Below are 27,518 nucleotides of genomic sequence, written 5' to 3'. Positions count from 1 at the left end.
AGAGAATTGACCGGCATGGTCTGTTTCGCTTTTGTCTGAAGGTGTATCTGTTGACCGGCCCGTAGAAGTGCCTTCGGCGCGCCATCGTCCGAACCTGGCCACCACGGAGGCTTTGAACCCTGATTGTGTCCAAGAGCCTTGCTCCCTCTGCCGGGTGTTGCATATCCGCCTGTGTGTCGCGCACAGACGCTTCTCTGTGTGCCGTCGATCCTCCAAAAGAATGGTTAGCCGAGATGCACGTCGGTAAACACATTTCACTTTTTAGCGGCTTGCTGGTTCTTTGGTGGAATTCCCTCGCTATCCCATTACGATAACAACACGAAGACACAGGTAACTTGGCTCCTTGTGGTATGGCGTAGATCGGACCACGGTGGGCCGTACAGCTTTCGATGCACGTGCTGACGCTTGGACGCCATAATTTGGAGGAAGCCGACACTGACGACGTGGTTGTGCGGCAAAGCTTGTTCTCTCTTAGCTTTGCAAGCGAGATAAAGGCCAGGTAGGGTGCAAGACTTTTCAAGAAAGAGCGGAAAGTATAAGTTAAGTACAAAAGGCCAGCGCTCTATACGAGGAAAGGCAGGGTGCCCTCTGGTCGAGTTGCAAGGATGCATTTGGCAAAGTATGCCCTACTCGCGGCGACCGTAGCCACGACCAACGTCGTCGGCAGCAATCACGCCGAAGGATCGAAGCTCAGGCAGCAGCTCAAAATCCCTGACATTTGGAAGTCTCCACTCTTCAAGTCAAGCAATGGTCCCCCTCTGCCAGGCCCTTTCGGTGGAGCACCTTCCCAAGCAAACAGTCCTGCAAGCCCCGCCGCCTCCAAACCGAACACGACCTCGTTCCAGGAAAGCTTCCAAGTACACGAACCGGCGCCCATCCTGACCACGCCCATCCACTCATGCTCGGTGACGCTCGTCGACCGGTCGTTTGCCAACAGCTACGGCTCGCCCTCCACGCTCTCCTTCGACCCTAATTCCGCTTTCGCTGGTACCGCATGCGCCGACCCATCCTTGTGGACGGGGCTGACGCTTGACGTGCACGGCGAAACACGAGGTCGCCAGTTTGACCGACTAGGCACGGTGTGGGTGGGAAACAACCAGACCGGTCAAGGCGTTGAAGTGTTCCGACTCGACAATCCGGAGCCGACGCGCGCGGGGGTGTTCTGGGACACCAGCAAGGACGTCGGCAAGTACTATCCGCTCTTCAGCCAGCCTGCAGATGTGGTGTTTGATCTGCCCAACATCGTCGACTCCACTTACACGGGGGCACTTAACGTGACGCTCAAGCTGACCGCTTCGGTGCAGGGCGTGCTTTCCCCGCGCGGCGTCCGACATCGCGGGGTGCACAAAAGAGGAGGTCACGCGTCTGCTCCGTCGACAGCGTTCCCGCTGAAACACCGCGCGGCAGATGTGGTGATCCCGCTGTCGAAGCGCCTACAGGCCGACAACTCGATCTTTCTCGTCGGCGGCTCAGCGGGCAACGGCACGACACACGTCAGCATCCCGCGCAACGCAGCCAGAGCCATCGTCGAGGTCTACGCCAGCGGCACAGCCACCGAGGAGTTCTGGTACACCGGCATCCCGGACAAATACTACTCCCAGATCCCCGACGCCGCTGCCGACGGCTACTACGCACACGGAACCTACCGCGAAGTGCAGCTGTACATAGACGGCCGTTTCGCTGGCTACATCGCTCCGTACCCTGTCATCTTCACGGGTGGCATCAATCCGCTCCTCTGGCGTCCCTCGGCCAACTACGGCACCTTCGACCAGCCGACGTACAGCATCGATATCACCCCTTGGTTGGGCGAGTTGACTGACGGGCAGACGCACAGCTTCGAGCTGGCCGTCGTGAGCAGCGAGGAAGGAGGCTCGATTAATGACGCGTCCTGGTTTGTTTCGGGCAACGTGCAGGTTTATTTGGATGCGTCGGGGGAGAGGACGACGGGAAAGGTGATTCTTGTAGAGAAGGGGACGGAGCATGTGGATGGGTATACGAGCGGAGAGCTGCACGGTGATCCGCTGAGCAATGGAACGCTGACGTATGAGGTTGGGTTGAGGAAGGGCAGGACGTTTGGGGTAGCGGGGAGTGTGAAGACGGGCTCGGGGGTCGAGTATATTGCGGGTTGGTACCAGACCTCCGAGTACTCGAATAAAGGGTTTGTCAATGCGACGGCTCAGACGAACGATCAGAAGAGCTACGGCTGGATGAGGTCGCTCGTTCTCGGCGCGGATAAGGTGGACCAAGTGATGGGAGGCAACCTCTCGTTAGACGCCCTGCAGGCTCTGGCCACTGCATCCCGCGGTGCAGGCGTATCAGCAGTCCAGCTGGACTTCAACTACCCGCTCTACGCCGCCTCCTACCTGTCCAACACCAACTTCGACAACCAAGTCACCCAGCAATTCGACCGCACCGTTCGACGAGCCTCCTTCTCCTCCGCACCAAGCGATCTCGACCAAATGGTCGGAGACGAATCCACCTTCGTCCACACCAACCCGATCGCCGCTCTCCCGCACGCCACGCTGTCCAACAGGAAAGAGGAGGCGGATTCGGTGCTGGAAAACGGTGCAATTGCGAGTGGGACGGGCACGTCGTACCAGAGTTTCCTATACAAGGATATGGCGGGCGGTACGATCGATCGCGAGACGAGGACGAATACGACGAGCGTGTTGGAGGATAGCTTGGGGGGCAGTTTGAGGGCTAGGGCCCAGCCTGCGCAGTTGAATGTTGTGTAATCTAGGAGCGCACAGCATTGTCGTGATGAGATGGACAGTAAAAGCATTGGTATCATTGCAAAAGAGGCAGATAACGAGATGTAAGAGTGTGTTGAGGGGGTTGGTGGTTATTTGGTCTTCACTTTTTGCCTTTCTTTTTCGCGCCTTTCTTGTCGTCTTCAGCCTTGCGTTTGGGTGGTGTTGAGCCAGGTTTGACGCTGTGGTGAGTGCCGTGCAAGAGTTCAAGAAAGTGGATGGTCAGCTTTGTATGTTCTGTCGATGAAACACTGTCTTGTGGTGCGGTCATACTCACGTGAAGAAACCATCGAGTCTGCCCTGTTGCTTCTGGCTCAGCGACTTTTGCAGCTTCTCGCAACCCTTGCGCACCCTGTCCTCGGAAAAGCCCTTGTCCTGACACAAGAACTTGACCATGGCTTCGACATCTGGCGCCTCCCATTTGAGATCGAGATCCTTGCCCTTTTGCACGTCTGGGTTCTCGAAGATCTTTCTTGCCTCTTGGAATGGCCAGTGTTCGGGAATCTGGACGGATTTCTTGCCCTCTTCTTTGAGATGCTCGACGACGTTTTCAAGCGTCTTGTGCTCGCGGATGAGCTTGAGCGCTGTCTTGGGACCGACACCCTTGATGGGATCGAGATAGTCGCAGCCGAGGAGGATGCAGAGATCGATGAATTGAGGCATGGACATCTGGAGGCCTTCCAAGGCCTTGGGCAGGTCGACGTGGTGAACGGGGAGCTTCTTCTGCTCCGAGGCGGTGAGATGCTTGAGCAGGATTGGGGTTCCAAAGGTGAGCGTGTCCATATCTTCAGAACCAGCAGCGTAGACTTTGCCAGCACGGGCAAGCTCAGCACACTGGGCCTCGGCTTCGGAGGGTGCAATGACGCACGGGATCCCCATGAGTTTGAGCAGATGCCTCACCTCCTCGTTGTGCTGGCGTGTGGGGCGCACCTGTCTTCGTGCGAGCTGGTCCATCTTTTCCACATCAGCCACGTCCTTCTGCTCCTCCTCCTGCTCACGCGCCTCTTCACGACGTCCGAATCGCTTTTGGAGCAGCTCCTTCTTGAGGTCCGGCGGCGTGCCGTCAAAGACATACATGGGCTTGATGCCATAGTCGATCATTCGAAGGGTTCTATAGAAGAAGCCGAGGAGGTGCGAGGTAGTTTCGCCGGACTCGGTCATGAGCTGCTGGCCATCGTTCTGACGAACGGCGATGAGAAACTGGTAGAGAGACATGGAGGCGTCGATGGCGACTTTGCGGCCGAAATAGGTCTTGATCTCCATCTCCTTGATGGCTCCAGGAGCCTCGTCGGAGATGAGCGCGGTGAGGCCTTTGATACCCATGTTTCTAGAGAAGGTCGACGATGCTCTTGGGTGGTGATGATGATGAGATGAATGACAGATTCGGTGGAGACGCCGAAGCAGCTCTGCTCTGCGCTGTCAGCTCAGGGTCCCTGTTGCGTCGCTGCGTTGCTGCACCTCAACCACTCCACTTTTTCGATTTTTCTTCTCGCCCTTTGACAAGGTGCTTTACGCGTCTCTCTGTCACGCGCCGCGTCCTTTCTCTCACCGGAGTGACTGTAAGAAGGTCAAGTCTCAGTCTCAGTCTCAGATAATCACCCATCGGTTTGTGGCCGACTTCCGGCTGCTGTGGAATTCTTGCGCCGAAAAGTGTTGGTCTGTCTTGATGGCCTAGTCTGAGTGAATTAGGCAGCACTCCGCAGCTGTTGGTTTTGACTCAGCCTTATACAACGCCATCACTTTCCATACCATCCGACGTCGAACACCATACAACTCAAGCCGCAAGTCAGGACCTGATAAAGGCCATGTTCGGATCCACACCGCCACTCTCAGGATCGTCCTAAGCTCACAGCAGTGCTGAGCATGCAGCTGTCAACACTACTCTGCCTCGCCTACGACCATGCCCGCAGCCGCTGCTCCTCCTCTCGATGGAGACGAGTATGAGTTCGATTCGCTCTTCGATGACCAGCAGCTTCTCGATCCGGAGCTGGAAGAGAGCCTTGCACAGGCCGAGGCCACCTACACCGCTTCTCAGGCCGTGCAACAGCCGACTCAATATGCAGCAGCTCCACAGTCTTCGATATCGGGCTCCTCTTTCCGCCTTCATGCCGAGCCATCGCATTCTGCAAGACGGATAGGCACCTTTGTTCAGCCGCCTGCAAAGAAGCAACGTATCGATCCTGGACCCTCCAACCTCGGCCGAGTGGCTGCTCCTCGCTATCGAGAACCAGAGCCGGACCAAGTCATCGTTCGCGATTTGCGGGACGATGACTTTGCCGACAATGACGACGAGCAGTGGTGGGCCGGCAATAATGCGCTCGACCAAGTTGAGGAAGAGGCCATCCGCATGTCGCAGCAAATGCCATCAACATCACAGCAACATACTCCGACAACTCATCACAAACCTATTACAGCACGCTCAGTTCAAGATCGTTCACGGCACCCTGCTTTCTCTACGAAGCCGGCAGATTCAAAACAAGTCTCCAGCACATCGGCGGTGAGGCATGATAGCGCTGATGGCGAGGTGCTTGCGGAGCTCAAAGCTGAGGTCGAAAGGCTTCGAGCCGCACACAAGGCACAACAAGAGACGGTCGACAAGCTCAAGCAAGAGGCTTACCGCAAATCTGGAGAGGTCGCCGTTGTGCGTCAAAACTTGACCAAGCTGAACCTTGAAAACTCCAAGCTTAGGGAGCGTGAGGTCGCGCGAGAGCTGGAACACCGCACAGCCCTCGAACGTCTGCAAAAGGACCAGGAGCGTCGACTCCATCGCCTCGAGACCGAGACCGCCTTCCGCCGAGTCGAACAAGATACAAGCCGTCGGATATGGCCCTCGAGCGTAGCGCGTCTCCCACCTGTTGGCCTTCGTGACGTGGACAGGAGGCAAGACAGTCAGGTCAGAGCCGGGCTCACCACGCCGACCAAGGCCAACCGATTCGGCGTCCGCGGTGGCAGCGCTAGCGGCGGCTCTGGCAGTCGTCACAGGTATGCGGATACCGCCGCCGATCGCGAAGAGCCTAGCACGCCCACCAGATCGACCAACAAGGTTGGGCCGCACTTTCCACGGCCTCCGACTGCAACAACTTCTGCGTCCAAAACTAAGGCGTTCCGCGGCCTGCAAAACTCGTTTGCGGACTTTGGCCCGGTGCAGGAGAAGATCCGGCAGCAGCGACAGTCGCCAACCAAAACAACCAAGGCAAACACCTTACCGCCAGCCGATTGGGAAATGGATCAATCGAGAGCGACGAATGCAGAAGAGGTACCGACAGAACAGGACAACATGCATCTCGAGGACGATCGACACGCTGATCCGACAAGAACGACGTTATCGGGATCGCGCGGTACTGCTTCGGATCATTCAGATCGGACAAAAGAGCACCACTATCTTGCAGCTGTCTCTGAGATCCTTTCTCGACGCACCACCATCGTCTCGCTCTTGCTCAGTCATTCTTCCATCACAGCTGCTGCGCCAACTTCCTATCCTTCGAACCGTTTCAATCCGTCCGCCTCGCACCCTTCCGGTCTGACGTCCAAGACAGCGCAAGACACCGTGTCTAGTTCCAGCACCTTGGGCCGTCTCATCTCAGCCAACCTTGTTTCAGACTGCCCGCCTCTCGTGCTCTTTCGCTACAGAGAGGCTGTCGAGTCGCTGCTCACCAGTCTCAGTCGCGCCAGGGTTCTGGAGCCCGAAGAAAGGGAGGACGCTCTCGCTTTATTGTCCACCGACAGCAACGAGCAGAGCATCGAAGAGCTTGACTTTTCTTCGGCCACCATGCATCTCTCTCATGCCATCGCCTCATCGCTCCTGGTCATGGCAGGAGTTCTGTTGCGACTGTGCCAAACGGATCTCTTGACCGATGTGTTGCGTTTGGCTACGTGCCTTGTCTCGACGTTGCCGAGATTCTGGCTGGATCTTGAGTGCCTCGAACAGAGTCCCGAAGCCAAAGGCAAAGAATTGGCCTTTCTTGGCGTCGACGAATCGACTTACAATGCGCAGTGGTCGCGGTATGCTACTCCGATCCATGTGCGAGAGATTCTGGCTCAGTGCATTGACGGATGTCGATTCGGCACAAACTCGAGCAGGCATCGCACCACTTCCGATCTCAATGGCGACGGAGAACTTTGCCAGGGTCAAGTTGCCGCTGCTGTCGATGCAAGAAGGACTGACGGAGCAGGGCTTGGCGACTGGTCATTGTCGCCAGCAGCACGCGAGGATCTTCTTCATGCCGTGGTCCAGGTCCTGGAGGCCATGTCGCAATGTCCCGATGCAAATCCTTCGTCCACCTACCACCCGTTACGACTTCTGTCGCGACCAGGCGTGCTTCACAAGCTTTTGCATCCCGACCGATCCAGTTTGATCATTTTCAACGTCGTGCGCATGCTCACATCTGCAGTCTCCAACGCCCCCTTGATTCACGAGTGCCTTGCCTCGAAAGCGGACGGACAGCCAAGTGGGCGGGGCACCAGCCATTCGACGGCGCCGCGTGCCAATGCTCGTTTTCCGGTGCTGGAGCTGCTGGTCAAGCATCTGGTGGACAGGCGCTTTGACATGGAAGAGAGCGAATGGCACGTTCTGCATCGCGGCATCTTGACGTTTCTCACGCAGGCGGCGCTTCGATCTGCCGACACACTCATTGTGTTGGCTGATAGTGCGGCGTTACTTGCTGCGCTCATCAGGTGCCTTTCGCTCGACTCAGACTTTGTTTGGCTCGAAAGCCGTCCCACGTTCCTGCTGCCTCTACGTATGCCGACGTTTCGATCAGGTACCTCCAAGATACCGGAAGCGGACCCGTCAGGTGGGGACTTACTCCAGGCGGCCGAACGCATCGTCATGGACACGCGACTGCTCAATCTGCTTTACAATTACCCGCTGCCCAACTCTGCGAACCATAATCGACGCTTCGAGCCTGCTAGCCCGGCGGTACAGGAGCGCATGGGATCCATCTCGCTCGCTGTTAAACTCGACCAGCCAGAGACGTACAGCATGCTCAACGGCATTCGGCAGAGCTTCATCGTCGCACTCACACGGATTGCGTTCTGCTCTGAGCCGGACTGGATCGCGTCTGAGCGCAAGCTGCTAGCCTCGCTCTTGCCGGACGTGCGCAAGCGTGCTGAGCTGGCTCGAGAGAAGGTTCAACGAGGCTACAATGACGATGGAGACACCGAGGTGTGGGCGGTGACAGATGAAGAGACGGTTGCAGAACAGGTGGAGCAGAGCGTTGCTGAGCTGGATAGAGTATCGACGTTGCTAGAAGCGATCGCAGATGTGGCAGGCGATTTGGCGGATATTGTACTGAGCCCGGAAGAGATTGATAGCGTGTACGAGCTGTTGGTCGAGGAAGAGGACGAGGACGAGGATGCGATGGACGTGGACCAGGAAGAACTGCACAAGCAGGACATAAATCTGTCCACGAGCAGTCCGGAAAAGGCGTCGGTGGACGAAGACGTGGGGAGCGAAACGGAATCGGAGCCCGAGCTGGACATGGAACAGGCGAGGGCGTCGTCGACAAAGGTGATGCACAGAACTGCTTCGAGAAGCAGCAAGTCCGCTTCCCCTACCAAGCGCAACGGCGATCTAGAGGAGGCTGATATGGATGTGATTGAGATTGACGATTCTGATTGATCTGATTAATGTTATCTAGGATGATACTGCCGTATCATACGAAGCGTTCAGGCAGGGCAGCGCTTGCTGATTGATGCCTGACATACTGTGTACACGCAATTGTGGCAACTGTCCAACTGAGCAGGATGAGTGTCGATTGCGATGAGTGAGAAAGAAATGAAGAGACAAGACGTTACAGCCACTGATCCTTGCTCCAGCCGGAGTCCTGCAGGAAAGCCGCCATAACCTTGCTGCCGGTCTGCAACAGCGGATGACCCGCGACAACCTGCAAGAAGCGCTCCAGCCCCTCGCGCCTACTCTCGATGACCTCGTCCGTGAACCTGTTCGTAAACACTTTCCCTGGCAGCGGGGGGATGTTCACCCTCGTACTCTCCCTCTCCAGGATATCCCTGAAATACTCAAAGTCGCTGTACCGCCTCCTAACCGAAGAGTATCTCAGCTTGAACGCGGGGATGTTGGTGCGCGTCACAATCTCGTAATCGGTGTACATCTTCCTGCCCACGCCGTGGGTGAGCGGATTGCGCACTTCGACCTCAAGGAAGTTCTCGGGGACGCCGTACATGTCTTCGACGGCTTCTCTGCGTGGGGTGCTGAGCGAGTCCACGCGAGCAAAAGGTGAGTAGGCGGGAACGGTATAATTGGACGCGGGAAGCGGGTAGCCAGGGGCGAGCTGGCGGGGTGCTGCGCCGTAGTCTGTGGAGGAAGAGGCGGCGGAGGAGAAGCCGGCCGGTTCGTGCGGGAGGAGGGTGGAAGGGGTGTGCGATTGGAAGCGCGAGGCACCGGTCGTGTGAGATGAAGTGGATTGATACTGCGATGTGCTGACGCCGGAGGGGAAGGCTCCGGATTGCTGGGACGGCTTTGGAGCTTGGGAAGAAGCTGCAGAGGCGGATGACGGTTGCTGAGCAGGCTGATGGGAGGAGGGTGCGGACTGCTGATGCTCTATCGAGCTGATCGCGGAGCCGTAAGTGCTCGGCGAAGAGTGGGCGTTGGAATGGTGCAATTGTTTTGCTCCAGCAGTGGCAGCAGCGCTGCCGAAGTGGCTCGAAGGCGCACCGGCTGCCGAGCCGAATCCACCCGCTCCACCAAAACCAGTATCCGTCGAGCCATCGCCATAGGTATCCGCTTCCTGCGAGAGGTTGGACCCGACACCGCCGCCCGCACCAAAGTACCCAGCCTGTTGCTGCCTGCTGTTGTGCTGCTGCTGATGCTGCGTGGAGAACGAAGTGAAGCCGCCAGGTGGGGACGCCGCGAATCCAGCAGACGATGAAGTAGGCGTTGCTCCCGTCGCTGCAGACGACGACGAAGCAGTGGCACCTCCAGCACCAGGAGCAGCCCAAGGATCTTCCTCGGTGTTATCGTTGCCTCCCCACGCCGAGGAGGAGTTGTAACCCGGTGAGAGCGGGCCTGCGCTGTAGAATGCCATGCTTTTTGTTCGGTGCTGTTCGTGGATATGATTCAAGGAGAGCGATACCAGGGATCCCAAGTGTCGAGAATCAAGCGTAAGAGAGACAGGAAGAGACAAGGTGAGCGGGGAAGTCAGAGAGCAACAGAATTTAGCTCAGCAACCGACGAAGCTTCGAGTGTCGGCTTGTGCGATACCCTCTGAATTTAATCGGCACACACGGTGAGAGAGTTACAGACAAAAAGACTCCCGTATGGTCTCTGCGTCGCTGAATTTCCGCTGCTTCAATCCGACACGCGCATCCAACTTGGCTCCCTGTTGAGGCACAATTCCAACCATTGCTGAGTCTAGATCGGGTCACCTAGCATCGGGCAATGCGAATAAGTTCGGATTTCGCGTCTTGCCAAAAGCGCATCACCGTTGCACGTCAAGAAGACTTGCTTTGTTGCTCCACTCGCTCCTCGCTAGCGTCTATTCATTACCTCCATCCGCATCCCGCAGCTTCCGCATCGGACACACACAGAGGCAAATATGGGTACCATCGGGATCCCAGTCAAGCTCATCCACGAGGCAGTCGGCCATGTCATCACTGTCGAGCTCAAGGGCGGAGCTGCGTACCGAGGCACACTCTACGATGGTAAGTGTCTGACCCGCTGGCATTCTTTGCTGCTGAGATGTCGGATGAATTACTGACACCTCTCTCTGACCTTCATTTGCTTTATTTGGCTCCTGTAGCTGAGGACAACTTCAACATTGCCATGAAGGATATCACCGTCACAGCGCCGGACGGCAAGCAGTCGCACCTGGAGAACGTCTACATCCGAGGAAACATGCTTAGATTCATCATCGTGCCGGACATGCTACAACAAGCGCCCATGTTCAAGCGCATTGGTCCCAATGGCATGAAAGGTCGTGGTATCGGTAGTGCACGCGGTCGCGCGACCATTCTCAGAGGTAAGTTTGGGTTCCATCTTTTCCCTCAATGCTCCAGCCTTGCTAAACAAGAGTACTGACATGTTTTTCTTCGACTTTGCTCTGTCAAAACTCAGCACAAGCGCGGCGTGGACGAGGCGGATCCTCAAGCCCAAGTGGCGGCGCCGGCGCTGCAGGCTCACGACCTCCAGTTCGCAGATAAAAGAGGGTCTCATCCGTCAACTTTTGTTCTCTTTCTAGGCAATTCACGTTTGCTGTGTACTTTTAGCATCATTCGATCGACATTCAGACCAGTCTCGCACGCTAGCTTCGAGTATGAACCTGGCGAGCTATAGATGTAAAGGATCGGCATCGCAGAAGCGTGAAATGGTGCTTTCGGATGTCATCCGAACGATGGTTCCCACGCCCTTACTGGATCGATCGCTTTAGCCGGTACACGACGAGAGCACAGGTATAGGAAGCTCTGCGAACACCGCCAGGCTGACCCGCCATACTCCTCAGTACGTTTGAGACACGCTTGCCTGCCCCTATCTTGCCGTCGGATGCCCATCGTTATAAAGCGGGCTCAAGAACAAGTATAATGACAGCTCAGCGCTGTTCCCCCGGTGATTCACCCAGAGCTTATCCCCTTCGAGTCGATAACGTACCTGCTGTGAATGCAATGGCAAGGCCACAAAGCTGATCCCCCCACACCTCTGTCGCCATCAGAAGCAGGGTCTGTCCACACGATCACCATCCCCACCACAGACTCTAGAAGCCGACCTCCGATTCGGCTGTTGCAAAGCTTCTCTTTGCTGTGTGGAATGAGGCAAACAACGCACTACACGTACGCACATTTTCGTATTTGCAACGCGTGCCCTTTGAATTGAAATTGTGTCCAAATCAAACGCCAACTTGAAACCGAAAAGCGTAACGGATGAGCGGCACTCGGATGGAGCGTCGAGTTGACCCTTTAGGGCCTCTCTCTCTTTTTCCCACACGGCAGAGAGAGAGCTAGACAGCCTAAGGAGCGCGTCGAAAAGCATCCTCGAACTGACTTGGTTTCCAAGCCGAAAAAGAAAGCTATTTTTTCACTTTGGCAAAGGGGGCAACGCTAGGGTTGTCAAGTGGAAAGGCAGCAGCGACGCAGAGCCAGCCTTGCATCCTTCTTCGCTTTTGGGTTTCTTTTTTGGGCGTTCTGGCTCCCGTCTGGCAGCGACTCCACCTCTTCACGGTCACCATCATCAGAATCACCATCTTTCGGTCTTTCACCTTCGCTTTCTCATACGCTCTCGACGCAGCGCTGGCTTCGGCTTTCAACTTTCTTTGCCTCGTTTCGAATACTGCACCTGTGCGTGCTGTTTCCGACCACCGTCCGTCCGATTCAGGCTTTCGAACAGACGAATCAACCAATCGTCTGACGAAACATCAGCTCGGCCCTCCTCAGCTCATTGTTCCGGCCTTTCGACTCCTTCATCTTCATTGTTCGAACATCGTGGCTCTCGGCTGCCATTATTGTTGTGTGACTACTACGTTTCCACCTCACGGCGTCCTTCTACGAAAGAAGTCTTCTGGCAGATTTCGGCAACTACCCTAAGGTAAGTCTTTGGCACACTTCTCAAACCCATCCTCCTCCGCCGCCTCCGTCATAGCTCGCATCTTCAGCTGCGACGTAGCTGAAAAGCGCATGTTCGGCAATCATAACCTGCAAACGTCGACGCCGCCTTCGACTCATCACGGTCAGGGTTGTAGCTTTCGTTCGGCACGCAAATACTGCTAAAGCTATACCTCAACGACCAGGCAGCTAAGTCTTCTCGACAGGAGCTCGCCTCGAGTCAATAGTTCAGCTGCAGCACCGAACACCTCGACTTTTGTTGGCCCCGTCCATCCTCAACATCTCTACTTCCACTTGGCTCCCTTTCGCTCGTTCAGACGCTAAATAAGATCATCTACCTTCTTCTTGTTCGCGCTGGTCTTCGCACCTCACCACCACCCGTGCTTATCCCCCACAGTCGTACGCAATCTTCACACTCCGTCCCGCATAAACTCCACCGCCACTTCCTCCCCTGTTCCTGGATCCCGGCTGGATCTAACCAATATCCTTCCTTCAAACATCGCCGTCGCTCGCTCGCTCGCCCGCCCATCTCTACCTCAAACTCCCCCGCTTAGTGCCTCGCCAAGGCTGGACTGTGATTGCTGATCTACTCAAGTCCCCTTTCTTTGGCTCTTCCGACCTTTCCTTCTTTCGGTCAAACCATGTCAGAAGTCGCCAAGCGTCAACGAGACCAATCCAACACTCCTGAACCTGAAGCCAAGCGCCCCAACGTAGACGCCAATAACCAGGTCAAACCAGCCAAGAAACAAGACGATTCTGCTTCTCCACCCATCGACAAGACCAAAATGGCTTCAGATTCCTCTGCAAAGCCCGTCTCTGAGGAGCAGGATGCTGTCGATCTTGGGTCCGTAACTGCTGATGCCACCGCCTCGAGCGCAGACAATAAGGCCGCCGACAGCAGCACCGTCTCCAACGGCCAGGATGGTGAACAGACAGCCGGAAGCGCCGGCAGTGTAGGCGACTCATCCGAGACCCAAGCGACGCAGATCTCGATGCGAACTTTGATCGTCACGAGCGATGCTAGCATCATCATCGGAAAGTCCGGCAAGCACATTAACGAGATCCGTGACAAGAGCAATGCCCGTCTCAACATCGTAAGTCTGCCTGCCGTTGGCGGTACACCGAAATGCCCCGAGTTGACAAGGCTCATGCTGACAAGCTGTACTTCTGATTCGTGTTGCGACGCTGTGCAGAGCGAAATCATTCCCGGCAACCCTGAGCGTATCTTGACCGTCTCTGGTCCTCTTGACGCTGTCAGCAAGGTGAGTTTACAGCCATTCGTTCGAGCCACTGCATCGTCATCAGCTATGGCACACGCAAACCCGGACCAGCTCGTTCTGACCGCAAAGCTCTCCCTTTGGTGCTTGATGCCATCTTTCTCCTCACGCAGGCTTTCGGTCTTATTGTCCGCAGAATCAACGACGAGCCCTTTGACCAGCCCTCGGTTCCCGGCTCCAAATCAGTCACTATCCGCTTCATCGTGCCCAACTCGCGCATGGGCTCTGTGATCGGCAAGCAGGGCTCCAAGATCAAAGAGATCCAGGAAGCTTCGGGTGCTCGTCTCACTGCTGGTGAAGCCATGCTGCCCGGCTCTACCGAGCGCGTCCTCTCCATCTCGGGTGTCGCCGATGCCGTCCACATCGCAGTCTACTACGTCGGTACCATCCTGCTCGAACACCAGGACCGTAACGCCAACAACCTCCCTTACCGACCCACTGCTGGTGGTCCGTCCACCCGACCTCCCGCGCCTGGTGCCAACCCGTACGCTGCGCCTCAGCAGCCTTTTGGATATGGCGCACCAGCTCCTCCCTTTGCCGGTGCTCCCGCAGCTGCTGGTGGAGCACCACAGCTGCCACCTGGCTCGCAGACGCAGCAGATCTTCATCCCCAACGATTTGGTTGGATGCATCATTGGCAAAGGCGGTTCCAAGATCAACGAGATCAGGAGTATGAGTGCCAGCCACATCAAGATTATGGAGCCCGGTGCAGGCATCGCAGCGGGAGGCAGCGGTAACGAGAGGCTCGTCACCATCACCGGCCCACCGCCCAACATCCAGATGGCCGTCTCGCTGCTTTATCAGAGACTGGAGCAGGAAAAGATGCGTCTGGCACAGGGCGGTGTGCCCTGAAACAGCAAGATGAGGAAAGCTTCACCGGCGGAAGGGTGAGGGCAGAGCATCGCAACTGTCATGCTCGCCCTCTTACCTTGGCCCTGCAATGCTTCTCCTCGCAACACTTGATCTTGCCAAGATCATCACCGGCCCGAAAAACGAAAACAAAACAGCAAAGGTTTGAGAGGACTCGAAGCTTGGCCAGCTCAAGCTCGTCTTTGTCTCTCCTTCTCTCCTCTCTCTCTCGTGTAAAATAAGCCCCATCGATGTCTCGAAACAAAATCTTGCTTTTGACCTGTCGCAAACACTCCTTCATTCGCACATGGCTGACAGAGCCTCTGACCTCTTAGACGCACCCCACTTTTTGAACAAAGACGCACTCTCTCGGTCGCACATTCAACCTTACATGAGCACTCTCGGCGAAAGCTCGCATTATGACGTTAAAACGGCCCAGCAGGCACCTGGCTCGCACTCACGACATCCCCTCTGCGCATCAGTGTCTTGATCCTGGTCAACTCGTCGGTGAGCAGCTGGAGCCTGTCGACGACGTCCCTGTTCTCTCTGGCCTCGAAGGCGTGGAGCTGCTTGAGCAGGGGTTGCAGCTGTGCCTGCAGGTGGGTTTCCATCTGGGCGTGGAGCTGTTTGAGCTCCGAGACGAGTTTGGTGGGTGGGATGAGGGTTTCGTCGGGGTGCGTGTCGTCGGTGGAGAGGAGGGAGGACTCGTCCTGGAGGCGCTGTTTGAAGACGAGGACCTTCTGGTACTCGTCCGCCAGGCCGTCGACGGCTTTCTTGTGCTCTTCCTTCAGCTGACGCACCTCGTCAACCAGCCGTCCGCGCGCGGTCTTCCACTCGGCGCCCACCAGCTCGTACGCCTGCTCTGCCCGACTACGCTTGATGCGCTCCTTGCCCAACTCTTCCTCAACTTCCCTGATGCGCGTCCCCCACTCGCGCGACGCACGCCCGAGCTCGCGCGCCTCCGCCTCCGCCTTGCGCGCCCGCTCGAGCGCCTCGCTGATCTGCCGGTCCTTGCGCGACAAGATCGTCACAGACGAATCGTTCTCCAGCCGCGCACGCGAGAGTGTCGCCCGCATCTCGTCCGCCTGCGCCTGGAACGCGGCTGACTGCGACTTGACGGTTGACAGCGCAGAGCGGGTGGCTTCGAGTAAAGACTTCGTTTCGGCGAGCTCGGCCGTGAGCGCCGCGATCACTTTGCCCGAAGAGCGCGCAGCGGGCGAGGATGTGGGTGACTCAGAGGAGGGGTCGTGGCGTTGCGGTGAAAAGATCGGGGCGGCTGGTGCAAGCGTTGGTCCTCCTGTGCTGGTGCTGGTGCTACTGCTGGGCGCAGGGGAGGACGTTGCGGCTGCAAGATGCGGAGATGTGCTGGGGATGGGCATCGATGTTGAAGGGGTACAGATCGAGGCAGCAGTGTCGGATGCTGGTGTTGCTTTGATTGTGGGCCCAGGGGTGCGCGAAGTAGCCGCAGGAACAGCCTCTATGGGCTGCGTCGGCGCAGCAGGGGTCACAGCTGTGTCAGCAGCAGCGACAGGAACAGGTGATCGCACCGGTGTCTTTGGCTCCACTACTACGGCGCGGGTAGATGCCAATCCCGAGCCCGGCCCTTCCGCTGCAGCTCCTTGCTGCTTTGCCTGCTTGTGTTGCTCCTCTACCTGCTTACTGAGATCCGCAATCCTCTTATCCCTGTTCCCCAGCTCTCTTTTCACCTGCTCCAACTGCATCTTCACCGCCTCCAACTCTGCAACCTTATCAAGCCCATCGCCGGACAGACCCGTGGGGATAATAGACATGCTCACGTCGAAGCTCTTGTCCAGGCTGACATCCGCAGCGTCGCCGTTCGCAGCAATCGCGTCCTCCTGTTCGTCTGCCAGGTCGTGCAGGATTTCCAGGCCGAGCAAGGTTTCTTCGATGCTCGCTGTCCACAGAGTGTTCCATCGGATCGGAAGCAGGAGCGTGAGGGAGTGAGAGCGTGCCATGTCGTGCAACGAGGACGCTTGCGCAGGTGTGAGCTGGCGCACCGCTGCTGGCTCTAGAAGGACGAGTTTGAGAGAGGAGCCGGCAGAGGAGTTGAAAAGCTCCTTGAGGTAGGATGGCAGCGTTTCGGATGCTGAAGCGGGTCGTGCTGAGCCGACGTAGATTGCTTCTGAGCTTGTCGCCGCGACGAGACTCGTCAGGCTGGCTGCATCCAGCCGGTTGGGATGAAATTGTTCCGTCGATTCCTTCGACTCCTGCATCGAAATAGGAAGCAGCAAGGATGAGGCTCTTGATACCAGCCCTTCAGCGTGTCTTGTAGCTGCTTCGTTAGCCAATGTCGTAAAAGCAAGGTGCACTGCACGCGCCGACGAGGTAGCCGCGGTCGACTGCTCCTTGATCGGTGCCGGCCCGTCCACGAGCGACCAGCTTCCTGACGTCGACATTGCATTCGCAGAACTCGGTGGCGCGTTGAAAACATGTGCACTAGACACACTCCCCCCAGCAGCCCTCAACCGCGACATGAAGCCCTTCTTGCCCGTACTGCCCGCATTCCCAGCCTGGTGCTGCAACGACATGCGCCTCTCTTTCTCCTTGTCGCTTCCATTTGCAGCAACATCGTTCTCGTACTTGCTCGCCTGCGAACGCACATTGGAGCCCAGGGAGGCCACTCTGGAGGAAGGAATGTTGGTTGTCTCTGTCAGCTTTTCAGAGCTTGTCGCGGCGGGTGAGGATGAGCCGCTTGCTAGCTCGTTTGGTTTGGAAGAAGGGTGGTGAAAGGTGCGGAGGAAGGGAAGTGCGTGGTCGTCTGCGTCTAGGAGGAGCCATGTCGAGTATGACGATGCAGAGGCGCTAGAGGAGGGGTCGGCGGGCGAGGAAGTCTTGCTTCGGCGCATTTTGGGCACGGATGAGCCGCGGAAGGGCACCGAGGAGGGACCGCTGTCCTGTGATGATGAGCCTGCTTTGGGTGCCATGGGAGCAGCTGGGCTTGTCAAAGCGACCATGATTGTCTCTGTGGCCAAAGCTGGAGGAACAGGCGCATCTGTCGAGGAACTGGCTGAGCTCGCAGTTGCTGACGAGACGCCTACGGGCTACTTTGCGACACTGTGAACCTTTATCTTCGGAGACGGCTCCGCCAATGCGATAGGCGTGTTCTTGGTCAAGATGCCAGGCACTTCCGACTAATGGCGGGCAGTTCGGACTGGTCTCGCGTTCTTTGCTGGATCAAATTAGTCCACTGTATCCTGAGGTGCCGAGACCACTTTCGATCCCGCGCTTTGCTGTTTCCACTGCTGACGATATTGATGGGTCGGAGCAAGTCACCGCTCAGTATCCGTATGTGGTTTGAGTAGCGAAGTACGGTGTGGCAGAGCTCTCTGCAAAGGGACAAATCTGAGCTCTAATCGCTTGAGACACATTTGAGCTGGCCGTGCCCTCTGCCCGGCTGAGCGGCACTGCACTGCCGCTTGGCTGCTGCTGCTGGTGCTGCGCGTTGTCGGTGCGTGCGTGTGCGTGTGCGTGTGTGTTGGCTGCGCCGCAAAAATTAATCGACAACAACAACACTTTTTGCTCGCGCGGGATGCACGCTTTTTCTTTTCGGATCGGCGCTTCTGCACCCTGCTTTTCGCCTTGCAACCACAGAGACCAACACCAAATATTTCGAAAAGCGAGAAGAAAGGCGAAACGTAACAACGGGCTTTGTACGTATTAATCGAAGCTGCTCTTACTGCAGACTTTTCTTCATTCATCATTCGCAAAGAATCACTTCAACGCACATGATCAAAAAGCAAAGCACGCGGCAGTGGAACAAACATGTATTGCAAACTTCCCTACAAAAGCGTCGAGACCAAACTCTTGCTGAACAGCCTCGCGTTTCCATTCGTCTCGACCAGCTTCTCCAAAAAGAGCTCGTCATTCACCGCACTCCAGTGTCGCCTCTCGTCCTTCAACTGCGCAAAGATCGCAGCCGCTTCCGTCTTGGTCAAGGGCTGCGACGTGTTGACCACATCCGCCTGCTTGACCACCTGACGGGCGTGCTCGAGGTGGTGCGGGTTGAGCTTGGTGTATGCGTTGATGGCCTGCGTCATCAGGTGTGCGGTTCCGTCGGGCGAGGATTTTTCCGAGAGCGCGATTTGGAGGTCTGCAGGAGTGGGAAACTCGGTGTGCGTGGTGGAGAGCGCCGCGAGGAACGCACCTCGGGCGATGCCAGTGTTGGAGGAAGAGGTGAGGAGCGAGAGCAGGGCACGTGGCAGACCGAGCTCGAACGATTCCAGGTTGACAAAGTCTGGGTCCTTGTAGAGTGATGTGCGGAAGAGTGCCTGTGCGTCGTCGACCGCAACGAGAACCGGGCGTTCCTTCTGGCTCGAGAGTGTCTTGAAAACGGTTTCCAACAGAGTCTGCTTGGCCGCTGCCGACGAAGCATCGTCCACACCTCGCTTGAGCAGCACCTCGAGCGATGTACCCGCCTCCAACTTCGCGCCGTCCACCTCGACTGCTTCTGTAGTCTTGATCTGCTTGACAGCAGCACCGTTGACTTTGAGCACGGCCTCGAGCAGCTGCTTGGTGGCTTCGGGCTGGAGGTACGCCTTGTGCTGCGCGTTGTACGTGTACAGGGTAGAGGAGTTGATCAGGTTGATCGCGCGCGGGACAGAGATCACCACCCATCCGTCGTCCAATGCGTATGCAATTGATTGTGCCAACAACGTCGACTTGCCGCTCCCCCTGCTTCCGTCGAGCACAATGCTGGCTCCCTTGTTGGCCTTGGAGGCAGTGTCGAGCTTATCGAGCAAATCCAGCGTCTGTGTACGCACCAGCGAACGAGGTTTCGGTTGTGCTGCAAGCTCACGCTCGAGCTCCTGCGGCAGCCCGAACGTCTTGAAGGCAGAGAGGGTCTGCTCGCTGAACGCGAATGTCTGTCCAGCTGAGCTGGCTGTGAGGCTCTCGGCATGCAGGAATGGGAGGTGCGACATGTCCGGTGCATCGACATGGAACTCAGAGGTCTTGGAGAGACCGGCAGATGAGTCAGCACCACCTTTGCGACGACCACCTGTAGATCGTGGGCCCGAGTGTGCCGCTTTCTTCTTGACCACGGCCTTCTTCTTGACCTGTGCTGGCTTTTTTGCAGCTGCCGAAGCAACGGCTGAGGTCATCAAAGTGCGCGAAGCATTGCTGCTGCTGCTGGAGCCAACCAGGGCGTAGGTCTGTTGGCATAGCAGTCTCAGTGAGCTGCCGAGTTGTGAGATGGAAGCCATCGCGCCCGGTGAAGATGTTGACAAGTGATGGTTGTAGATGGAAGGACGAGGCTGCAGAATGCCGGCGTCTCTTTGGAAGAAAGTTGGAAAAGTGGAAAATTGCGCTGCAGCCAGATCGGAACCGATTTTGAGCGAAGCAGGCGAGTCTTCCGGGAGATCTCACGTGAGTGCCCGAACGAGTCCAATCGGGCTAGCCGATGAAATAAACCTGCTCAATCGAATTCGAGAGGGTAAGCGTGGTGTGTGTGTGTGTGCGTGGAGAGAGAGAGGGAAACAGGCGCGATGACGAGGGCACAGCGTCTGTGCGGATGGGCCATCTCGAATTCAGTGAGCGATAGACGGGCTGTGCACGTCGATATCGCTCACCTTGCCCTTACCACATCCACCACCTCACCAATCCCTCCGCTACCAATACTCCACTTATTCCTGGGAGTCGACTGCTAGTCCTTCCAGCAGACACATCCACCAACCTCACCACCTCTCCATCCTAGTCCATCATGGCCACTCAAGTCTACCAGCTCTCGCTGGGACCGCTCACTGCGCACTCGTTCAACGCTGATCGCACCAAAGTGGCCGTCTCGCCCAACTCGAACGTCGTCCACATCTACGCCCAATCACCCACCGGGTGGACACTCGAGCATACGCTCGCCGAGCACGATAAGCTCGTCACGGGCATCGACTGGGCTCCGCAGTCCAACCGCATTGTCACATGTTCGCAGGACCGCAACGCCTACGTGTGGCAGCTGCAGCCTGACTCGCAGACGGGCGCGCACGTGTGGAAGCCCACGCTAGTGCTTCTGCGTATCAACCGCGCGGCTACGTTTGTGCGATGGAGTCCCAACGAGGACAAATTTGCCGTGGCTTCGGGCGCCCGCATTATCAGCATCTGCTCGTTTGAAGAGGACAACGATTGGTGGGTTGCCAAGCACATTAAGCGACCGCTGAGGTCGACGGTGCTCTCGCTGGATTGGCACGAAAACAACGTGCTGCTCGCTGCAGGATGCGCTGATATGAAGGCTCGCGTGTTTAGCGCCTACATCAAAGGTGTTGATGCCAAGCCGCCTGCGAGCGTTTGGGGCGAGAGACTGCCGTTTGGTACAGTCTGCGGCGAGTTCTCCACCCCGAGCGGCGGTTGGGTGCACGGCGTCAGCTTCAGCCCCAGCGGCGACGTGCTCGCTTTCGTCGGCCACGATTCCAGCTTGACCGTCGTCTATCCCTCCGGTCCCGAACAGCCCCCCGCTGCGGTCCACGTCATTCGCTCGCCCACGCTTCCCTACGTCACGCTCACTTTTGTCGGCGAAAACCAGCTAGTCGCAGCGGGACACGACTGCCAACCCGTCCTGTTCCAAGGTGATGCGCAGTCGGGCTGGACGATCGTCAAGTCGCTCGACGCGGCGGGCGCGGCTGCATCCAAGGGTGCGCCGCCGCCTCCCCCACCCAAAGCCCCCGGCCTGTCCAGCGTGGGACGCCTGAACAACGAGGCATTCAACCGGTTCAAGTCGGCCGACAGCCGCGGTGGCTCCTCGTCGCCTTCGGTTGCCGCTACACCCAGTGGCGCGGGCGGCAGTGTGGCCGGAGCTCTGGGCGCCGTCGCCGGCGCGAGCGTCGGCGCGGACGGCGAGCTGCACACCACCCACCAGAACACCATCACCAGCGTCAGGCCGTTCTCGGGCGCTAGGGCCGACGTGGACCAGGTCTCGACCAGCGGCGTGGATGGCAGGCTGTGCATCTTCAGTGTTGCGCAGGGTACGCCGGTCGGGGGCATCCAGAAGGGCCTCTCGAGCTTGCAGCTCTAGTCCGACCCGACCTGACCTGACCCGACCCGACCCGAACCAAACGTAGAGGGACAGAGAGATGCAATCTAATGCAGTATGTGAGACCCGTCCCATTCACGTGTGTCTTGTGTTCACTTGTGCGTGCCTGCACTCACGCCAGCACTGCAAATGGGAGAAAGGAAGAGATAAAAATCCTGAGAGATTGCAAGGAAACGCAAGCGAAGTAAGGAAGGACTAACTTAGAATACAGCAGAGTAGAGACAGACTAAAGAGCGGCGCTCCGGGAAGCGATGGAGCACGGAACGATATGCAAAGAGGCAACGGAACAAGGTGCAGAATGAATGCTGGGTAAAGAAAGTATGCTAGAGTGGAAAGATGCAGAAAGATGCGGATGACGATGCAAGAGGATAAGTGGAAGCTTTTTGGGGGGCGTTTTGAGTTCAGAGCGAGGGAGTAGTGGTAGTTTTGTGGTGGTTAAGTTTGGCGGCGCGTTCCTTCCACGCCCTGTGGACCCAGGGGTGATCGCGGATTTGAGCGATGGTGCCTCTCCTTTCCGGATCCACCTCGAGACACAGAAGCAGCAGGTCGAGCGCTTCCGCCGACCACGCGCCCTTGGGCTTGCTGATCTTGCCCTTGATCGCCGCCGCCGGGTCCGGGAACGGACATTGTCCACTAAGCAGGATCGAGAGCAGGACGCCCAAGGACCAGATCTCGGCGTGCGGGGCGCGGTACGGCTGACCTTGCAAGATTTCCGGGCTGGCAAAAGTCATGGTGCCAAAGAAACGGTTGAAGTATGGCTGAGGTTTGCGCACATCCGTGATCACCGCCGAGCCAAAGTCAATCAGCTTCACGTTGAAGTCGGCATCGACGACACAGTTCTCGTCCTTGATGTCGCGGTGGCAGATGCCGATGCGGTCGAGATGCCAGACGGTCTCGACGACCTGCGCAAACACCCAGCGTGCTTGCTCCTCGGTCAACTTCGAGTGCTGCTCAATGCACTCAAACAGGTCGCGGCTCGTCCTGCGCATCATGGGTGCGGGACGCAGTGCTTTCGTGGCCGCAACAGGTTCCGGCGCAGGCGGCTGCCAAGGCGTGCCATGCAGCTCCATAATGAGATAGAAGAACTGACGGTCGTCAAAGAGATCGATGTACTTGACCACACCAGGGTGGTCCACGACCTTGAGCACAAACGCCTCCATGGGGATGACGCCGAGCTTGGGGTCGCGCACCCAGCCGTGCGCGGGCACCTTGTTCTTAAAGATGAACTTGACAGCCACGGGCAAGCCGTCGCTGTTGCGCTTGGCAGCCACGACAAACCCAAAGCCACCGCTGCCGAGCTCGTCTCCGATCGTGTACGAAGAGTCAAAGCGAGGATGCAGCTCGTGGTCGGCCAGGTGACGCGCCGACACGGTCTGAGCAGGCGGCAACGGGGCGCTGAAGGACTTTTCCATGACAGGCGCCTTGAGCGCGTCGCAGGGTGACAGCAGCGAAGCATCGGGCACTGGCGTCGACTCGGCTGGCGTGACGTCCAACTGAGAGGTCGACTGCTCGGTCACCATCGGCTCCGGACTTGCGCGCTGGTCGATCTCGATTTCGGTCTCGTCATCGGCAAACGAGATCTTCATGGCCGGTGCTGACAGCGGCTGCGGGCTCGAAGTACCGACATTTGGGTTTTGCGACTCGACGGGGAATGCCTTGTCGAGGTTGAAAGGTTTTGGGACGGCCTTGGCGCGTGTGTTGGACTTGAAGCGGTTGGCGCTGAATGATCTTGCAAGATCCGCGCCTCCACCGAGCAGGCTCTCCTTGGCGCGCAGCTTCTTGCTGCTGGACGAAGAGACGCTGCTGCTGGAGCTGCTCGACCTTCGCTGTGCGATGACCGAGGCCTCATCCGGTAAACTCTTGGTCAAAGTGAGTGGAGAGTAAGGAGGGGTGAGGAGCGTCGACGGCGAGCCCGGGTTGTGCCCGGGAGACAGCTCTTGCGCACGACGCGGGATGGGAGACCCCGTGGACGATGGGATGTCGTTGCTCTTGCTTTTGCCTCGCATGCTGACGCTGGCAAATGATTGCGAGAGGGGCGACATGCCAAGCGAGCCGTGGCGCTGCAAAGGTGCGCGGACGGGCTTGGACTGGCGCGGCGTGGAGGTGATGGGGAAGGGCAACGAAGCCCGAGCCAGTGGAGGCGAGATGGACGAGCGTGAAGCGCCATCGATACGCATCGACTGCTGTTGACCATTGGAGAAGCCCTTGATCTGCTCGGCCTCCATCATCGAAGCAACGAGGGGAGTGGGAGGCAAGAAGGGGCTAACAGGTGTACCGGTGGCAGCACCATCGCGAGCGCCGTGAAAGAGGGAACCGCCAGGTGTCTGAGGAAAGTTGGGACGAGAGAAAGCGGAGGAAGCCAAGACAGGCAGGGTGAGCTTTGGCTTGTTGGGGCGGTTGAGCGGCGACGATGGCGACGCCACGGTGAAAGGTCGAGGGCCAGACATAACTTGACTCTTGGGAGAGACGGATTGTGTCGAAGGCATGTACGCCTGTGCTGAGGGTGCAGGCGATTCGGTCCCATCTGATGATGGGTTGGAGGCGGGGCGAACCTTTCTTGCAGCGAGCGCATCGGCAAGCATGTTTTTGGTGGCGGGTCGAGCTGCAACGGGGGCGATCTGCTTGTGAAGGCCCAGAAGGTTGAAAGCGTCGTTGGGCTCGTAGAGGTGATTGGCAGCGAGGCTGGTCTTGAGTGGTGTGCGGAGGTCAAAGCTCGAGACGGAACCTAGCGATTGGCTGAGCTCGGGCTCCAGGTCGCCGGAGCTGCTAGACGAGGAAATTGAGTGGTTGGACAAGGAAGAAGCCATGTTGGTCATGACATTGTTGATACCTTGCTTAAGCGTGAGCGTTGGAGCGACTAGGATCTCGTCGGCATCGCAGTCCATGTCTTCGGCAGGGTTCCAGGCGTTGTCGCCGGCAACCATGCGCTGCTGAAGCGAGGGGTTGGCTTGAGGGTTCGGGGAAGAGGCGAGCATCTGCATGCGGGCGAGCAAGGCAAAGAGGAGCGATAAGAGAAGAAAGGGTCAGCATGTGTTATGCGCCTAGCATAAGAGCGGCTGGGAGGGGAATCGAGAACTTACCATGAAAGACCGAGCGTTGGCGCGGTAGACTTGTCAATTATGCAGCAGTCAAGGACATGTGAACAAGTGGAGAAGGCGGAAGCAAGTCGGAACTGATGGCATGCGAAGACGAATTGTTTCAGGTTTGGCTAGATGCGAAGCGATGCGACCAAAGCAGTGTCTACGAGCTGAACAAGGCTGATGAGCAAACGTGCCAGACGCTGGTCGAAGAGCTTGACGTAGAGGCTAAGGTTGAAGCAGATAGCTGGTGGTGGTTCAAGTCGACGAGCTGAGAGCTGACCAACAAGAGCTGAAGAGGTGACTGAAGATGGGTCGGTCGAGGCGAAGTTCGAATGAAGCAAGGGTCGTCGAAGAAGTAGCGTCGAGAGTGGTGGCGATGTGCGTGGCCGTGGTGGTGAGGGTGGGTTGTGGAAGATGGGAAGGACGATGCTTGCTTTGGCAACGAGGAGAACAAAGGAAGGAGAGAGGTGAGGACGGTTCGAATCGAGTCGAGCCCAGCTAAGAGGATCGAGAGCGCTTTGGTTTGTGCAGGAAGGCGGCTGGGTCGGAGTAGCGGGAGGGGCAGCCCACAGTATGCTGCGAGGTGGACGGGCGGCGATAGTGCGTGTGCGAGGCAGGCAGGAAGGCACGAACGGGCACGAGGCGGAGGATATGCCGCCAACCAGAAACGAGAGAGGCGGGTGGGAATAGCTGGGTGTGGTCAGCATGAACACAGCGGGACAAGGAGGCTGGTCAGCTGGTGCCCTGGTTCGAGACGCAAGGACAAGTGGCAAGTTGGTGCAAGCGGTGTGACAGCCAGCTGGAGACAGCCAAGAATGCAGGAGATCGTTGACAGGCAGGGCTCAGAAGCGCGAAAAAAGGCTCGATACTCACAGCAAGCAAGCAGTTAATTAGTGCGTGTGTGTGCGTGCATGCTCGAAGAGCAGTGGCGGAATCGAGGGAGCGGGTAAGTTGCCGCACTTGAAATGCAATCCAGGGGTTTCGCGATGGTCAAGGCCAAAAGTCAAGCGAACAGACCAACAAGCCAACGAGCCGCACGACGGCGGAGCGGGAAAACGAGTCCCTTTTGGACGTCAAGCGACCGACTGACCGAATCGAGTGGCCGACGACGCTGTGACCGTGACCGAGCCCAGCCTGCCAGATAGCCAGCCACGCTTGTTGCGCTTTACGCCCAGGTTTGATCGTCAGAGAATGCACTTGAGCGCAGGAATGTCTGGGTGAGCGGGAGCAGCAGCAGAAGCAGCACGGACAAAACGACAAATAAGGGGGGAGGAAGGAAAAAGAACGCACAAGCGAGGTGTCCGGGGTCTGGAACTGAAATGTAACTCGAAGATCGGTGTGTGCGATATTAAATTTTGCCCTCTTTTTGGTGTTTTAGAGCTGCTGCGTACGCCAAGCTGCGTGTCGGGTTTGGCTCCGATCGACCACGCAAACTTGCCCTCTCTCCGCAGCCTCCTTGCGATGTGATGTGTAACAAATACCAGTCAGACGAATGAGCGAGCGCGCAAGCAACTCAACAGCGTCCTGAACGGGAATGGATGCAAGGCAGGCCGTAGCGAACAACACGGGGGGGGGGGGGGGAAGCAATGAACAAACGGGCACAACATGAAAGAGGGTCCCGGTGAAACAAGCATGTTTCTCACTACGGCTGCAGCCCTAATAGCAGCAATGGGCGGAGCAACTACAGGCAAGGTGTGCTGTGCAATGTGCAAACCTCGCAATCTTTGCCATTGTCTTTGCAATACAGTATGTAATTTGAATCTCAGCACCGCTTGGGGCAGCAGCACCGACAGCAGCAGCAGCGAGCGGTATTCTATGTGAAAATTCTGCAGATAACCGGACCCGCTTGATCCGGATCGCGCTTGCAGACAAGAAAAGCGCACTGGCACGCTCCAAGGAATGGCCGACCATCCGATCCGCGTGTCAGACCTCCCCTTCCATCGCAACCGGCACACTTCAATCCACGTTCACCGTTTACTTGTTCCGGCCTGCGTTCGGTCGCGATCCTCGTTCATGTCTGAAATGAAACGCCAGCAGAGCAATCATGTTTTCCAGGCATTGCATAGGGAGCGAAAGCTCCATGCCTCGGACTACACAGCAGCTAAGCAAACTTGGGTTAACCTGGACGGAAAAAAAAAGAAGAAAAAAGGAAATCGAATTCAGGAACTTGCCTCTTCGGTTGAGCGTGCAGCAATGTACGTCGCACTAGACACCTCGCTGTTGCTGCTGGTGGTACAAGGCGCTTTTGCGTTAGCGTGCGCTTCTGAAGTTTCCTTCCCCCGCGGCGAAGCGGCCATTCGGACTAACGCTCTCTCTCCAGCGCCACTCCGCGGTACCTCTTTTACTGCTTTCTTTCCCTACCCATCGGCGAGCCCGTCCGCGCATTTGTTGTAGGCGTCTTCCAAGCAGTACACCGACGATGAATGGCTGAGCTAGAATAAGGAAAGTTTAAGTTTAAGACTCGGAGCCAAGCCCAAGCCACCAGCCGTTTGAGCTCCTCGACTCTGAGTGCGACGAAAACCGATGAAAGCAACAACCGCCTGGCACTCGCTAGTGAAGTGGGATTGCACCAACCACAAAAGCGAGTTGCTCATGCGAGACCTCGGAACAGTTGTGTGGAAGGGTGACGCGATCTTATCGCAAAGCCGAACATGCAACGTGCCTCCGCCGCCATCGTCGTCTGCTACTGCTACTGCTTCTCGACTCGACTCGATCCAATGCAGCTGCAGCTGCAGCTCGAGACTATTCCTTGAAATTAAATTCTTGCATCACGCTATCCTGTCACCGGCAGCGGTGTTGCCACCATCTCCTTGGTTCGAGATAGCTCGCATCAAGAATTGCTCCAGCTGCTTGCCGAAGGCTGGTAGCAACCGATCGACAGCCTAGAGCTTCCCTTGGGCATGCAAGTTCCAGTGCAAGCAAACCACTACTGCCTGCTCCCCTGCAAATCTGACGTGCATGCCGTACTTAACCGAGCG

General features: G+C 57.3%; 10 protein-coding genes across 10 annotated transcripts; 5 read left to right on the top strand and 5 right to left on the bottom strand.

Annotated features, from left to right (window-relative positions):
- Nucleotides 1-605: 605 nt before the first annotated feature.
- On the top strand, nt 606-2,735 carry EX895_003301 (uncharacterized protein; the record flags this gene model as incomplete). The annotated part of the gene is made up of 1 exon (XM_029883899.1): nt 606-2,735. One exon carries the CDS (start codon nt 606-608, stop codon nt 2,733-2,735), a length of 2,130 nt encoding a protein of 709 aa, XP_029739705.1.
- A 118-nt stretch (nt 2,736-2,853) lies between these two features.
- EX895_003300 (uncharacterized protein) lies at nt 2,854-4,073 on the bottom strand (the record flags this gene model as incomplete). Its single annotated transcript, XM_029883898.1, has 2 exons — nt 2,854-2,932; nt 3,028-4,073. The coding sequence occupies 2 exons, from the start codon at nt 4,071-4,073 to the stop codon at nt 2,854-2,856; spliced, it is 1,125 nt and encodes a 374-aa protein (XP_029739704.1).
- A 577-nt stretch (nt 4,074-4,650) lies between these two features.
- EX895_003299 (uncharacterized protein) lies at nt 4,651-8,370 on the top strand (the record flags this gene model as incomplete). The annotated part of the gene is made up of 1 exon (XM_029883897.1): nt 4,651-8,370. The coding sequence occupies one exon, from the start codon at nt 4,651-4,653 to the stop codon at nt 8,368-8,370; it is 3,720 nt and encodes a 1,239-aa protein (XP_029739703.1).
- Nucleotides 8,371-8,542: 172 nt separating this feature from the next.
- EX895_003298 (uncharacterized protein) lies at nt 8,543-9,793 on the bottom strand (the record flags this gene model as incomplete). Its single annotated transcript, XM_029883896.1, has 1 exon — nt 8,543-9,793. One exon carries the CDS (start codon nt 9,791-9,793, stop codon nt 8,543-8,545), a length of 1,251 nt encoding a protein of 416 aa, XP_029739702.1.
- A 510-nt stretch (nt 9,794-10,303) lies between these two features.
- Nucleotides 10,304-10,907, top strand: EX895_003297 (uncharacterized protein; the record flags this gene model as incomplete). The annotated part of the gene is made up of 3 exons (XM_029883895.1): nt 10,304-10,409; nt 10,508-10,726; nt 10,822-10,907. The coding sequence occupies 3 exons, from the start codon at nt 10,304-10,306 to the stop codon at nt 10,905-10,907; spliced, it is 411 nt and encodes a 136-aa protein (XP_029739701.1).
- A 2,033-nt stretch (nt 10,908-12,940) lies between these two features.
- EX895_003296 (uncharacterized protein) lies at nt 12,941-14,427 on the top strand (the record flags this gene model as incomplete). The annotated part of the gene is made up of 3 exons (XM_029883894.1): nt 12,941-13,393; nt 13,493-13,561; nt 13,690-14,427. The coding sequence occupies 3 exons, from the start codon at nt 12,941-12,943 to the stop codon at nt 14,425-14,427; spliced, it is 1,260 nt and encodes a 419-aa protein (XP_029739700.1).
- Nucleotides 14,428-14,849: 422 nt separating this feature from the next.
- On the bottom strand, nt 14,850-17,291 carry EX895_003295 (uncharacterized protein; the record flags this gene model as incomplete). The annotated part of the gene is made up of 1 exon (XM_029883893.1): nt 14,850-17,291. The coding sequence occupies one exon, from the start codon at nt 17,289-17,291 to the stop codon at nt 14,850-14,852; it is 2,442 nt and encodes an 813-aa protein (XP_029739699.1).
- A 933-nt stretch (nt 17,292-18,224) lies between these two features.
- On the bottom strand, nt 18,225-19,646 carry EX895_003294 (uncharacterized protein; the record flags this gene model as incomplete). Its single annotated transcript, XM_029883892.1, has 1 exon — nt 18,225-19,646. One exon carries the CDS (start codon nt 19,644-19,646, stop codon nt 18,225-18,227), a length of 1,422 nt encoding a protein of 473 aa, XP_029739698.1.
- Nucleotides 19,647-20,143: 497 nt separating this feature from the next.
- Nucleotides 20,144-21,442, top strand: EX895_003293 (uncharacterized protein; the record flags this gene model as incomplete). The annotated part of the gene is made up of 1 exon (XM_029883891.1): nt 20,144-21,442. The coding sequence occupies one exon, from the start codon at nt 20,144-20,146 to the stop codon at nt 21,440-21,442; it is 1,299 nt and encodes a 432-aa protein (XP_029739697.1).
- A 419-nt stretch (nt 21,443-21,861) lies between these two features.
- On the bottom strand, nt 21,862-24,441 carry EX895_003292 (uncharacterized protein; the record flags this gene model as incomplete). Its single annotated transcript, XM_029883890.1, has 1 exon — nt 21,862-24,441. One exon carries the CDS (start codon nt 24,439-24,441, stop codon nt 21,862-21,864), a length of 2,580 nt encoding a protein of 859 aa, XP_029739696.1.
- Between the last annotated feature and the right edge of the window lie 3,077 nt (nt 24,442-27,518).

Source organism: Sporisorium graminicola, chromosome SGRAM_20 (assembly GCF_005498985.1).
Source record: "Sporisorium graminicola strain CBS 10092 chromosome SGRAM_20, whole genome shotgun sequence".
In the NCBI taxonomy this organism is placed as follows: Eukaryota; Fungi; Basidiomycota; class Ustilaginomycetes; order Ustilaginales; family Ustilaginaceae; genus Sporisorium; species Sporisorium graminicola.
This window is presented reverse-complemented; position numbering and strand designations above follow the sequence as displayed.